Below are 14037 nucleotides of genomic sequence, written 5' to 3' on the forward strand. Positions count from 1 at the left end.
AACTGTATGTTTTGAACATTTATTGCAGGATCAAACTTTGGCAGCTAGTTTACATAATAATAATCGAATGTCTTTCCCTTTCAAAAGAAAGTAGCTGCTCACATATTATTCATATATCAATCGTGTCTTGAAAAATATTTCATGAGCATTTCAATTAACTGTGATGATCAATGAAATCTTTTTGCAGAATCTTCTGACACACCTATAAGATCAATAAAATTTTAACAAAAGAGACAACATAAGCATGCTTATAAAGGTTGTCATAACATGTCATTAAATATTAATCCTGTAAATTTCGCTTTCATCTCCTTCGCTATTTTTCTGTTACACACATGCTGTATTTAGCTCACAAATTATACATACACAACACTGGGCTTTAAATAACAGGCACAATTCACCAATAATTATAAACTTTTCAGGGATAAAAGCATGTAAATAACATTAAAAGCATTTTTTCAAAGAAAATTTCATTAAAAAAAACCATTTATATGGAGTATATACATAACAATACAGTTTGCATTTTTTTTTTTTTTTCGTAACTCTAAGCTAATAACAATAACAAACTATTGCTGTGTAAAATATTTATATAATGTATACATATATTTATTTATTTAGCCTATGGGCATGCATTTCAAGGGTTGAAACCACCCAGTTGATACCACTGTATTTTTTCCTTACATAAATCGCTATCAGAGAGGGGTATGAGCACAGCGCCCAAGAACTCGTTTTCTTGAACTCTGTCATAGTCCCACACAGAAACATGAAGAGACCTGTATTTGATGACTTCGAGAGGCAAGCAATAAACCAACATCTCCATGAAAGTCGGGTGGCAATTCTTGAAAATTGTTTTCGTTTTTCTCTTTGTCAACTTATTGGGGTCAGGAAGAAGATAAGTCTTCACGTACGGATCTGGTGCTGTGCCTTTCGAAGAGCTCAAGTTTTTGGCATGCATTATCATAATGAACAAACTCTTATTTTTGTACAAAACTGATAATTTTATCTGTCCGTGAATTTCACCTATAGAACTTCCCCGTCTCGCTCGCATAAGAGCTTCTTTGGCTTCTTTGGCATCTTCTATACCCTCTTGGTCACGTAAAAGAGGATGGAAAAATGTATAAACAAGATCACAGTGTGCTATTTCATCAGCCATGCACAATAAAGAATGAAGAAAAATGTCAAGTTCTTCCTTACGGCGATCTGCAACCTCTCTGATATTCTTTCTACCTACCAGAGGGTTACCAGGAAGTGAATGAAACTTAGCCAACGGAAACATTATGCATAATTTTTGGTGGAATTCTATGAACTCTCTGTATGTGCGAAAAATGCATGAAGATACCGGGAGGTTCTGTCTTTCAATTTTTATCACATACAAATAATATTTCTCTGGATCATACATCTTCTTACAGCCAATGACAGATGCTGAAGTTATTTTACCATCAGATTCTTTAGTGAAAGTCTTTGGAATGAAGGAAAGAAGAAGGTCATCATTATGATCGCCTGTGAATTTCAGTTGAGCCAAATTATGGATAAAGAAATTGAATTGAGTGAACCAAGACTTTAAACTTTCCTGAATCATACGAGTGAACTGACCGGTAGCTTCAGCTTCAGACAACTCAGGCAGCAGAGAATTTTTGATATACTGTACTGCATTAGGGGATAACCCGGGCACACCTGATTGTACCATTAGCATAAATAAGTTGAAAAAAATATTGCTGTTCTTTCGTATTATGTTGAATGCCTGGCAGCACAGATCAATGAAATACTGGAACTTCTTAGAAGGCTTCTCTCCACCATTTATTACATATGCCATATCAGATGTCAAAACAAAGGGTGCTCTGTCTCGCTTGAAACTACCAAACATCTGAGCATCACCAAGATATTTTCCAAAATCAATGTGAAATATGTGGCCAGATGTTTTTATCATTATGTTATCATTATGGCGATCGCATATACCCAAGATGTAAGTGGCGACACAATAACCAGCACAGGATAAAGTGAAGTTATCCACAGCTTGCTGATATTCAAGTTCAGAAGTATTGTATTTCTGTAGCCATTCTGCTATGGAACGGTCTTTGAACGAACCGGTAAGTCCTAATTCTTTCTGAATTCTGCATAATGTTTCTGCTTCAGGCACTAGTTCAACCATTCCTTTCCTGTGCTCTGTGGCAACACACATGAATGTGACCATTTTCAAGTCCAATCCTTCTTTCAGCCATAATTTATCCATTATGCGTATCATTTGTAATGTTATCATATCCTGACGTAAGTCATCGCCAACTTTATATATAGCTTCAATGAGCTTGGTCCCCTTTTCAGAGCTATGGAACAGAATTTTGAGGGGAAGAGTGTTGGATGTGAAATAAGAGCAAGACTTCACATCAACTCCACAAACTTCGAGGGCAGGACTCAAAGGAAGACAAGTAGGAGTTGATGAGAGATTATGATGTGTGATTTCAAGCTCATGAGTTAAAACGCTCAAACGCAAAGACTCTTTCGTTGTCTTGATCTTCTCCGCAATGTCAGAAAGATTGAACAAAAGTGCTTCTTGATTCTCTAAATTTTCTCGCATACCTGAGCCTACCACAGCTAATAAAGCATTCATCATTAGCTTCATCCGTTTTCCAGCTACTGGATCATCGATGTTCTGCTTCAGAAGCCAATACATACAATGTGCAACTCTCACGCTGGTTAATGATCTTTCCAACAGAAACCATGCAGTGCAAGAATCATCCCACATTTCGTACCGCAAAACTTGTATCATCTGAGGCAAGTAATCACACAGCTCATCACTCACTAAGTTCTTCATCCAATGAACAGCTGTTTCCCGTATTTTCTTATCAGGAAAGCATGGTAACAGCAGGCTCAGGGAATCATATGGTGAAAGAGGTTGCCAAGCTTCTAGTAAGGAGTAGATATCGGATAAACATGCCCAGTCCCAACCATAGGCAGACAGAAGCACTTTAGGCAGAGCCAATGGATATTTGTACAAGTAGTTCTTTTTATCCCAAAGAAGTTCTTTCTCTTCCTGTTTCAATGGAGTAACGGCATCTCTCTGAACTATTTCCATGAGCGTTCTTTGCAAATTGGAATCTAAGCTATCAAAAGCTCGCTTATTGAATGGAGAATATTTTGAATCTATGGCTGCAGGAAATTTTACATTACAATCAAATTCGGGGAAAACCACCTGCAACAATGAATTGCTACTCATCAAGTTTGATGCTCCACTTCCAGCATACCTTGGCAGATCAGATGGCCAAATCCCTAAGAGCAAGCTTCCTTGGACTAGTTCTTCTGTACATGAAAATAAACTGATGCTAGACCAACCTAACACAGTTTTTGAAAGCATATCATCAGCAGCTTTTGCTTCAGACTGCAGAGAATTATCGCCAAGTAAAGTGAAGTAAAAAACAGCTTCCCGAGGCAAAGTACACATGGATATACTTTCGAATTGAAGCCATTCATCAAATACAAGCCGAGGGAAAAAACTTTTTGATGCAAATACAGTTTTTGAAACTACAGAGCCAATCAGCTCCTCGCCATAACACAGTTCACATTTCATAGTGAAGTTTTCAAACTGAGATATCAATGTTGGAGACAGGCCATGGAGAATGCCCAAATACACCAAAACAGTATCCAGGAAATCTGTCACTGGTTTTGATTCTTCATATTTTTTGGCACCGGAAACTTCAAAATCAACACTGAAAGCTCGTGCGTACATCATGAGAATCTTTTCGATTGCTTGATGCACTTGTAGCAAGCTCAAATCTAAAAGTTGGACCAGACCCTCCAGCTTCAACTCATCTTGTGATAGATTATCATCTTCAAGAATACCTAGCTCTGGTAAAATGTCAAATTTTGAACTATCATTTTTTCCAAACAATAAACTGACATGAATAAGGTTACTCACTGCATCTGTCACCTCCATTGTTTCGATATGTGACAGATATGTGCATATTGCTTTCACGGCTTGAACAACACCCTGTGGACACAGGGAATCAGATGTGTTGCATTTCGAAGCACTCATCTTTAGTTTTTCTGTTTCTTTCTGGAGTGTTTCTATCAGAATACTCAAAGTTTCGTAAGAGATAATTGTGCTACCTCGTTTGGGTGCAATATCACTGACTTTCAAATCATGAACACTCAAATCATCAGATTTCGATCTCACAAAAGGCCTGTCCAAATCTTTGGTATCAATTAGCGTTAAACAGACAGGTCGGTCGAACTTGTGGCACTGGTGCACATATTCATAATCTGCTAAGCATGAATGAACAGAAAAATACTCTGAAATACCGTACACTTTCAATATAAAATCATCCATAGACAGAGCAGATGTATCGTCAAAAACTGTACAAACTGCATGACTAATAATGTGTTCGATGCTTGTGTTGACGTCACACGTGAAAGAGACTGGACGTTCAGAAAAAACTGAATGTATCACAAGCTGTATGCTAAGAGCATCCTCTTGATGGCAATCCAGAGTTGGGCTAATTACTACTCCAGAATTTGTGGGATGGTCGTCATAAGAATATTCTGATCGTAATTTTTTCAGTTTCTCAACAAAAATGTAAAGCTCGTTCTTAAATTTCAAACCACTTTGTTTTACATTGAGAACGTTATTCAAGGCAGTTGATTCAAAGTTTATTGATGCATATATGGTACTATCTTTGGATTTTTCCGTAACATCACCAGCATCCAGCATTTTCTGAACGGAATTGCTTCCAGCCGAACACACCACTAACTTTTCAGTACTCTCTGCTGATGGTGAAACAACAGAGGCTGCATGTTGAATGGTTTTAACTGGCTGATCATATACAATTTCTTCACTGGATTCAACCAACGGATCAAACAACTTGAGTATGTCATCAATGTCTGTTTTCTTGGAACTGATAAGTTTAGAATTTTGCATTTCACTTTCATTGCAATATAGGTCTATGAGGTTGCCATCTCTCTTTTTCTTCATGAAGTTTAGCACATTTTCAAGATTAGCTTGACTGTTTCTATTCTGGAAACGCTGACATTGCACATTATTCTTGACAACTTGTTCACCATTGCACAGGTTCCCATTAGGGATGGAACCTCTAGGCATAGCTGACGGATCATTTGGCTTGCATGCAGTGAGATTCGGTGCAGACCTACTGTGATGAATACCATAAACATTTGCCATCTGAGGATTGAATGATGTATTGTAAATTGCATTTGTGAAAAATATTCCAGAATTAGCGGGAGCAGTAGATGTATATTGTTGCGAAAATATTTGACCAATCGGTGGTTGCATGTTTGTAAATCTAGGTGGCAGAGTTGATATTGTGTGATGGCTTGAAGATACAGAGGTCATGCTCATCATTGTACTGGAGGAGAAAGTACCATTCATAGTCCTGGGTTGTAGAGGAAATTTCAATGACGAGGAATTGTTGACAAAAGTTGCACCACTTGGTGGCGGTGGAACAAGAGACAAAACATCAACGTCAGTACCTGACCAGCTACTGATCCCTGGACGTGGTGGTACAGGTGGAACTGCAGTAACATCTGAAATTAAATCAAAACACAGTTTAAAAAAATATTTAAAATTATAGTGGAAACAAAATCTCTGCTAATTAAATAAGCAAGAATGTGAAATAGCAGCAGCTTGAGTTTGAATAAGTGAATATTGAAAACAAATATATCAAGCACTACTGTATGTACAGATATTTTCTTTTTTTGATTCAGACTAAAGCTTAATTACATGGAAGCACCTCCAACAACCATTTTCTCATGTTTCAGAAGAACAGAACAATTCATAAGGCTATATAATGTTACACTTAGTGATTACTAGAACCATAGCTATATATTAACCATACCTAATAACCAAAAGCTATTGTAACATAAATCAGGAATATCCAAAGGTAACCAGATGTACATAGAAAATATCAGTAGAGGGGATTGCCAGATGTCTTACATAAATAAAAGATTCATGGACATACGCAGGGTGGGGCACATGCTGTGGATTTTGTACTCATGCATTATTAGGGAATCAAGTTGTTCAGCTACATTCATTTTTAAATAATGTTAGAAAATACATAAAATTATATCTTCATTGAGTTTACCAAGGGAAATAAATGTGGCAGTCAAACAAATGGTTAGCTATCATGATATTTATACAAATGATATTTTCCAGATATGATTATCTGGATTCAAGTTCTGGTTTGGGCATGGATATCTTCATAATGAACTATTCCCTTGACGAATCATACAGACTTCTTGAATTAACATCTCATTGAATTTTTTTTAAACATATGGTACAATGAATTTGGGTATTTAGTAAAACCCTGTATTAAGTTGACCACTAATAATAGTATTTAAAAAAAATCTGGTATTTTTTTAAATACTATTATTCATTCTTAGCTATTTAAACACCTCGTATTCCCATCCTCATACATAATTTTTTTCAAGGGGGGGGGGGGTTGTTATAAATCAAAATATAATTTATGTCAGTCAGCCAAATTTATTAGGAACCTAACATTTTATTTCAAGAATGGTCCAAAATTAAGTTCCTTCTTGGAACTTTTCTGGGACTTGGCAACCATTTCATGTTAGGTGACATACAAATATAATTTCTGAAATTTGTTTCAGAAAGAATCTAATTCAGTCATTTTATTTTTCAAATATAAGGTGTCAATTCCAATTTTTAATCAATATGGCGACCTGGTGTCTAGGATTTTTCAAGCCTTGGTTTACATCAGTTTTTCTAAATCTTTTTTGTCAATAGCTCCCTTTGGACCATATTTTCTTCTCATTGCCCCATCCTATTCAGGGCCTCTACCCTTAATCCAGGAGACTCTTTCCACTTATTGAGTATTTGAGTAAATTTATAGTGAGAAAAGTTTTTAGAATAAATGAAATTTCTCTAAGTAAGGTTGATCTTCCAACCCCTAGGCTGGAGTTCAATGAACTTCCCTTTTGTTGGGGTTCTTCTATGCAGGGAGATCTCAACATAACAGACTCCTTGGGCAAAGTGATATTTTCTGGCTCCATAATAAGCTGAGAGTAACAGCTTACACATAGTTTCTGGTAAAAGCATGGTACCAGCTCTTGTCATGTAGGCCCCCAGGGTCATGAATGGATGAACCCATATGTAGCAATGGCCCTGGTTTAATGGGTGTTACTGCTGGAATGTGGAAGTAGTTACAATTTCCCTACCATATATCTCTTTAAGAGCAGGACTTGACAAAATCCCAGGTGCCGGGTCCCCATGGCAACTAAAAAATCTGTGTTGGCACCTAGAATTTTCTGTGATGAATAAATTGGAGTCTGGAGATGGCAGAAAATTTTCAGAATTTATGTAAGAATTCCCACCAATATTGAAGAAAGTCCCCAAGGCCCAAAAAAAGATGAAAATTATTTATGCAATTTTTTACAGGAAAAAAATATTCTTGGCCCCTGGTAAATTTCGCTGGCATATTTCTTTTGAATTTTTCAAGCCCTGCTTTAAGGCTTTATTTCTTGACATCTGAATTTTTTTCACATCTCTTTGTGGGCTTTTTAGCCACTTTTCAAGACTCCCCATCCATTTGATTTTCACAAGTGGGCCAGTCGGAAAATTCCAGGATCGCAAGGGGGGGGGGGGGGCATACACTGGTGAGAAATATTGGTCTACGTCAAAATTTATCATTTATTGCTGTGTTTGGTGTGTGCATCATATATAATTTAAGTGAAGTATTTTTCAATATTCACAGGTGAGTACAAATTTTTTCTACAATATATGGCTGCTTGCATGCTACAGTAAATCTGAACTGCAGAAAATACAAAGCTTAGAAAGCTTTTTCAATTCCAGTCCCTTATTTTACAAGAACAATTACACTGATTTTCTCTCAAGTTACCGAGAGGATTACGATAGAGAAAAACTTATAAAGAGGATTTTGTATTGTGCTGTATGTTAAGATTAAGTATGTGGGTGGTCAACATACAAGATAGGCTGCTGGTCAAGAAAAAAGTTTTGTCTCATATTATCACATAGGATATTTTTGGTTCCCTGAAAAAATGATTCAGCTTGTTTACAAAGGTGGTCAACAGTATAAATTTTAATAAATTTACAGAAACTATTTGGTGTCTTGATTCCCAATGGCAAAAAATGTGTTAAAACTACATATAACAATTCAAATAACATCATTTGAAGTTAAAAATACTTCAAAAGTAAAATAATATAAACATACAATAGTTCTTTTTTTTTACTACCTGATATTTTAGGCACAGAAGATGTGAAGTGATCGGATGTGATTCTTTGTGGCACGGCTGGTGATTGACTTGAAAGGAATGTAGTGCGTCCCTCATGACTGACAGACACTGCATTATTTTCTCTCATCCATGAAATGGTGTTGCTCTTTGGAGGAAGGGGTGGGGCTGCCATGTCCTACTTTCATGTGATTCATTCATACAGGCTTGAAAACATTTGACACATGTCACTGACTTTCTTCTCTTTTTTTTTTTTCTCTCCTCTTCTGTTTATCAAAAAAAATGGTGCTAACTTAAAATGGTACCTCTACAGCTCCAGCATCTATATCTACAAATAAATACAAAGGGGAAAATTTATTATTTGAATAAATTTCCCGAAAACATAATAACTAAAAACTTGAGAAAAAAACTAGATACAAACATAAATCTATCAGAAAAATTGCCCAATGCACAAAAAATTTTAGTTTCTAAGGAAAAATTAAACTTTGCAAATACAATGAAAGCTACTTCTATAAAGGGAAGACCTTTTTTCTGGTTTGGAATTTCCCCTACAAATTATTCACACCTCTATTAATTGAGGAGGTGGGGCATTGCAAAAGGCTAGTTTTCATAGGGATGGAAGTCACCCCCCACCAAAGAGATTATGAAATCAAGGGCTTCAGACTAAATTTTTTTTTTAATTTATTGCTCAAGTAAATTTTTAGATACACAATTTTTCAATTGCAAGCTTTATTGGCAATTCAAACTGGGATCATAGATGAGATGTATTTTAATACAATCATCACATTGTTGTCTGGTAGCAAACTAAAAATCAAGGAACACCAAAAGAGCCAATTAATTACTTCACTTAAGCTAAACATATAGCCAACTGGGACTTAGGGAGCTCAAACCCATATCTGTTTTCAGACAGCAGAAGGAAAAGAATATAATCACACTTGCTATATTTTAACATATATAAGAAAGAAACCCTTTTTGGCAAAAATTGGATCCAAAAAAAAAATATATATATATATAAAAGGAGGGTTTCTTATACACGGATAGTGTTTTAAGATACTAGATACTAAGATACTAGTGTCACAGATACTAACAAATTACTCAATTCTTTGCAATTTATGATGAGAGTGACTAATGATATAATGAACAAGTTGATGTAGCTAATTGTGATGTATCATATGAAAGTGATGAGGAATTCAATGGTTTCTATGATGAATAAAAAAAATATTTTTTATATATATCTTAAAATAAAAAGTATCTTTGATGAGAGAAAACTTTTTCCAAATTTTAAGCCAAAAAACTCAGGGGGGTTGATTGGTAAATCCATCCTACAATGGATTTGTCTACAGATGGCTTCCCTCACCCTGTCTTTGTTGTACTGGAGAGGTTTTGAAAAAATTTAATTTTGGAGGTCAAGTTCTTACGAGATAAAATAATTGTTTCACCTTTTTCTAATAACTTCAACAGTAATTACTTTGCTTTTGGACAAATTTTACCAAAAAATAAAGAACATGTAAACACATGGGGAGAGGAAAAATTCCATTAAAGGAATCTTCAGATCCTCACACTCAAATATATGAAGTCTATTAGAAGCTAAAGAAAATTAACCATTTTTAAAACTCTGATTAGTCTAATTTTCATCTTGACATGACAAAAGGACAATTTTTTCTTATTTTTATATAGTCATTTGTTTTGGCACAGTTTGACCAAATTGGTCCTTGCACCAATAAATCCAAAATCCAATCCAATCTTATCTTCATTTTCCAAGCTCACTTCTCCCTTCTAGGTGTTGCTGTTCCTTCACACTGACCACAAACCTAAAGGGGGTAATAAAGCTTCTGTCCAACTAGAGATGTAAAATTTTCGAGAATAATCTTTAGGAGAATATTCTCAAAAATATTTCGAGGAATTTCTATTATAAATAACTTCAGAATATTCAGAAGCTCTTGATGAGAATATATTCTCCTGTTATTTATAATATATATATATATAATTATGTTATATATAATATCCTTGATAATATTCTCTGGTAAAACTACTTCTATAAATAACTGGGAAATATTATCAAAAATAATTATCAAGTTATTAACAACTGTCCTTCAGAATATTTTCAAATATTCTCCTTGATAAAAATATTCTCCAGTTATAGAAGTCCTTCCAGAGAGTATTCTCAAGAATATATGTAATAACATGCATTATATATTATATAATCTCTATACATAACTCTTGAGAATAATTCTTATTATTTTCAATAAGAATATTCTCTGTCACTGTCTCTTTTTCCATCAAGACTGGAATACTAAAGTTTGTAACCCACAATATTAAAGTTTGAAAGCAAGAACATTAAACTAACATGGCTGAATTGCACAACTTTTAAAGAAATATGAGTGATACAGAATTCAAGTGTATGTACATTGAAGAAAACAACAGTTCTGTATCTTCTTACAATGACAGTGATTACATAAGAATAGCTTCCTTTGTCAATCAACTTTGGTTTAAAGTTGCTGGAAAATACACTGATCAAACTTTTCTTCTCTGAGTTGTCAGATAGACTCATCATCGACCTGCTACATTGAACTAATCTGCCATTCTTGAACACCCTTGCTTCGTCAACATCAGATGAAATAATCATACAATCGGGAGCCTACATATCTATTGCCGCTGACTGGACTCTACGATCTCATCAACGCTGACCAGACCTTATGAAATTGACGTTGCCAACCCCTCATCGCTACTGATCGGATCCTACAGACTCGCTGTCAACCCATCATCAAAGCGATCGAACCTTCTGATGTTGGCATTGCCGACCGGATCCTGCAGACTCGTTACCAACCCCTCATCACTGCTGATTGGGTCCTACAGACTCATTGTCAACCCCTAATCGCTGCCGACTGGGTCCTATGAACTTGTCGCCACTTGTCAAAAGAACTGGTTGCTTATGGACTTGCCTTAGCACTTTCAAATTCCCAGACTCGTGAAAAAGATTATCAACTTTTCTGTTCTGTATTCTTTGAGTGTTAAAAAAACATAATAAATTGTTTGTTCATTGTCAATGTGTCTTTTTGCCTGGTCACTTGGAGCAACGTATTCAAAAACCCTTAATGCAATTAAAAGGTTGCATTAACAAGAATCAAGATTTAACGAATGAATAGGCCTATGTATGCTAGCAATTAGAAACTCGCCTTCCTTATCACAAGAGAACAAGAGTTTGATTCCTGGCTCTGAGATAACAAACTTTCTTTCCAAAGCTCCTCTTTGAATATAATATGCTGAATATAATCAGCATAATTATTTATTATTATTGTCATAATTATGCCCAGGTGAACTTACAAAGAAGTCACCTGGTCTTTCTAGCAGGGAACGAACCTAGGTCGTCTTACACTCAGGACAAGTGCGCTCTACCATAAGTACCGCCACAGGTGGTATAAACTTTTGAGGCCCTTCAGAAAGTGGTCAAATGTTGCACCTCAAAAATATTTATTTTCACTGTGCTCATCTGCTCCAACTGGATTATACTGACTCCTTGTCTGCTAGGGCTTTGAACCTTCTTAGTGAAATAATACTAATACTGGGGGTGGTGAAAACAGTCGATATTTTTAGGTCTGAGAGACCCCCTTGGAAGGCCGCAGGCCCACGCCGAACTCTGACTACAGGTGAACTCTGACATATTAGTATACACTAATAAAGTAGTCAGAATTCTTATACCTTTTTTTAATTTGCATATCACTCGAGCATTTCCACCCGAATGGTTGACGAGTATTTTGATTGTTCGTTTTTTGCTTTTTTTCGGTTTTTTTTTTCTTTTCTTGCGTAACATGTGCTAAGTGTTAACACACTGAATTTTTTTTGCTTTTGAAATCAGCATTTTCTTACATTTATGCTAGGGCTTCTTTAGAATGTTACGTTTCTTGTGATTTCTAAATCTTTCATTTGTGAGCTTCATCTCTCTCTCTCACTGTTTCTTGGATGATAATTGCAATTTGTGAACATTGTTTTGTTTGGATATTCTTTTTTTGGATTATCATTCACTTCGTGGCCTGTTGGGGTAAATTTTTCTCCTCCATATTCTGCTAGCCCTTATTGTCTGTAATGGCTGTTGCTACAAGTTTAAAAGGTTCATGATTGATAAGGTGAATGAAAAAACCTTTTTTCCCCCCTTCATCTTCGTCCAGTTACCGGAGTATAAATGCCATTCTTAGCATCAAGAAGTCGACCTGCTACATTGGACTAATCTGTTGTTCTTGAACACCCTTGCTTCATCAACATCCGATGAACTAATCATACTATCAGGAGCCTACACATCCATCACTGCTGACAACTCATCAATGCCGATCGGACCTGCAATGGCTATTGTAAATCAATTGTGAAGTTTGTTTCTGCGTAATCCTTTTTATAGTGCTGCCATCTATTTTTTTAACTATGAATGAAGTGCAATGATTGAAGATTTTACCAATGTACACACGTTGCTGTCAGTGCCGAGACTTCTCAACAAGAAAATCGGCTCGCATTCACGCTTCAAAGTTCGGAACAACAGAAAACCAACTCCAGCCGGCCATCGTACACACCACTGTATGACATCACCCTGGTTACATTATTTCCTAGGCGCTGAAGTAGAGGCACAGCAACTTCAGCAAATTATCATTGGAGGGGCCCAAGATTACCTGGGTCCATTTCTTGTTGGAAATCTGATGACTTTTCTTTCAGAGTTCACCTCGACATAATATCCAGGAGGAAAATATCTTTACCTGATGTATTTGGCTGAGAAAAAAACTCATCTCACTCAATGTGTTCAATAGCTTTCTTCGACACACTATACACTACAATAAAAAGGGGTATTATAACACATTTGATTAGCCTAGTAGAAAAAACTACATTAGCAACCCTCTTCAAATAACAAAATAAAAACGTATACACATGAAATTCAAGTCGATGATGCATCCCAGCTGCACCAACGTAAACGTCAATCAAACCACTCACTTTTTTTTTTACAACGCCCATTACACAACACCCAAATATTAGTTGGAAAAAAAAAAAACATTTATAGGATGACAGCGGGAATCAAATTAGCGTGTAATTATCTCCGCCGTGATGTCACCACGAGTTAAACTAACAACTTCCCTTTCAGTCACACATACATATTTTTTTCCTCCCCCTTTTTCTTATTGTTATTAAATTATCAACGAATTATCCGATTTTATCAATTATCAAAACACTTCATACCAATATACGATGATAATTTGATGACATTTCGTTGTAAATTTTTCTACAAATACGTTATAAACACTGTTTTAACATTTAAAAAAAATTACTTCTTGTGAAAAACACAAGGAAAAACAAAAATAAATATAAAAAAAAACTCACAACACACAATAACAACTCAGCTGTTCCGCGCAAGTGCACTCACTCATCACATTTTTAATGATGACAGTTCTTATGATTTTTTTAAATGCAATTTCCTGGAGATGGCGCTAAGTGGATTTGGAACCATTGAAAATTAACTGACCATATTTTCTAGGGAATGGAGAAAAAATACGGCACTGTGGGGTTGAAACACTGAGCTATAAGTAAACTTTACTTATAGCTCAGTGGTAAAGTTAGCTCAGTGGGTTGAAACCTCAAAGGAGAAATATAACCTTATATTTCTTCTCAATGGTTGAAACGATGAAAATTGATTCAGGATTTATAGGGAATAAGAAATAATGCAATCAAGAAGATGCAGAGCCAAATAAAAAAAAGATAAAATAGAAATAACAGTTCTGTTCGGGTAAATATATCATCTAACTATTATATAAATCGAATATATAATTAATCTAATGTATAATATTATCTAAATAT

General features: G+C 35.5%; 1 protein-coding gene across 1 annotated transcript; it reads right to left on the minus strand.

Moving 5' to 3' along the window:
• Positions 1–528: 528 nt before the first annotated feature.
• Positions 529–13625, minus strand: Pi3K68D (phosphatidylinositol-4-phosphate 3-kinase catalytic subunit Pi3K68D). The gene is made up of 3 exons (XM_089255320.1): positions 13423–13625; positions 8212–8536; positions 529–5526 (listed from the first exon to the last, which is right to left on the minus strand). The coding sequence occupies exons 2-3, from the start codon at positions 8381–8383 to the stop codon at positions 632–634; spliced, it is 5067 nt and encodes a 1688-aa protein (XP_089111446.1). The 5' UTR covers positions 8384–8536; positions 13423–13625; the 3' UTR covers positions 529–631.
• Between the last annotated feature and the right edge of the window lie 412 nt (positions 13626–14037).

The sequence above is a fragment of the Pholcus phalangioides genome, unplaced genomic scaffold (assembly GCF_987345545.1).
Source record: "Pholcus phalangioides strain wild (caught in Gottingen) unplaced genomic scaffold, Ppha-v1.0 ptg000042l_1, whole genome shotgun sequence".
NCBI lineage: Eukaryota > Metazoa > Arthropoda > Arachnida > Araneae > Pholcidae > Pholcus > Pholcus phalangioides.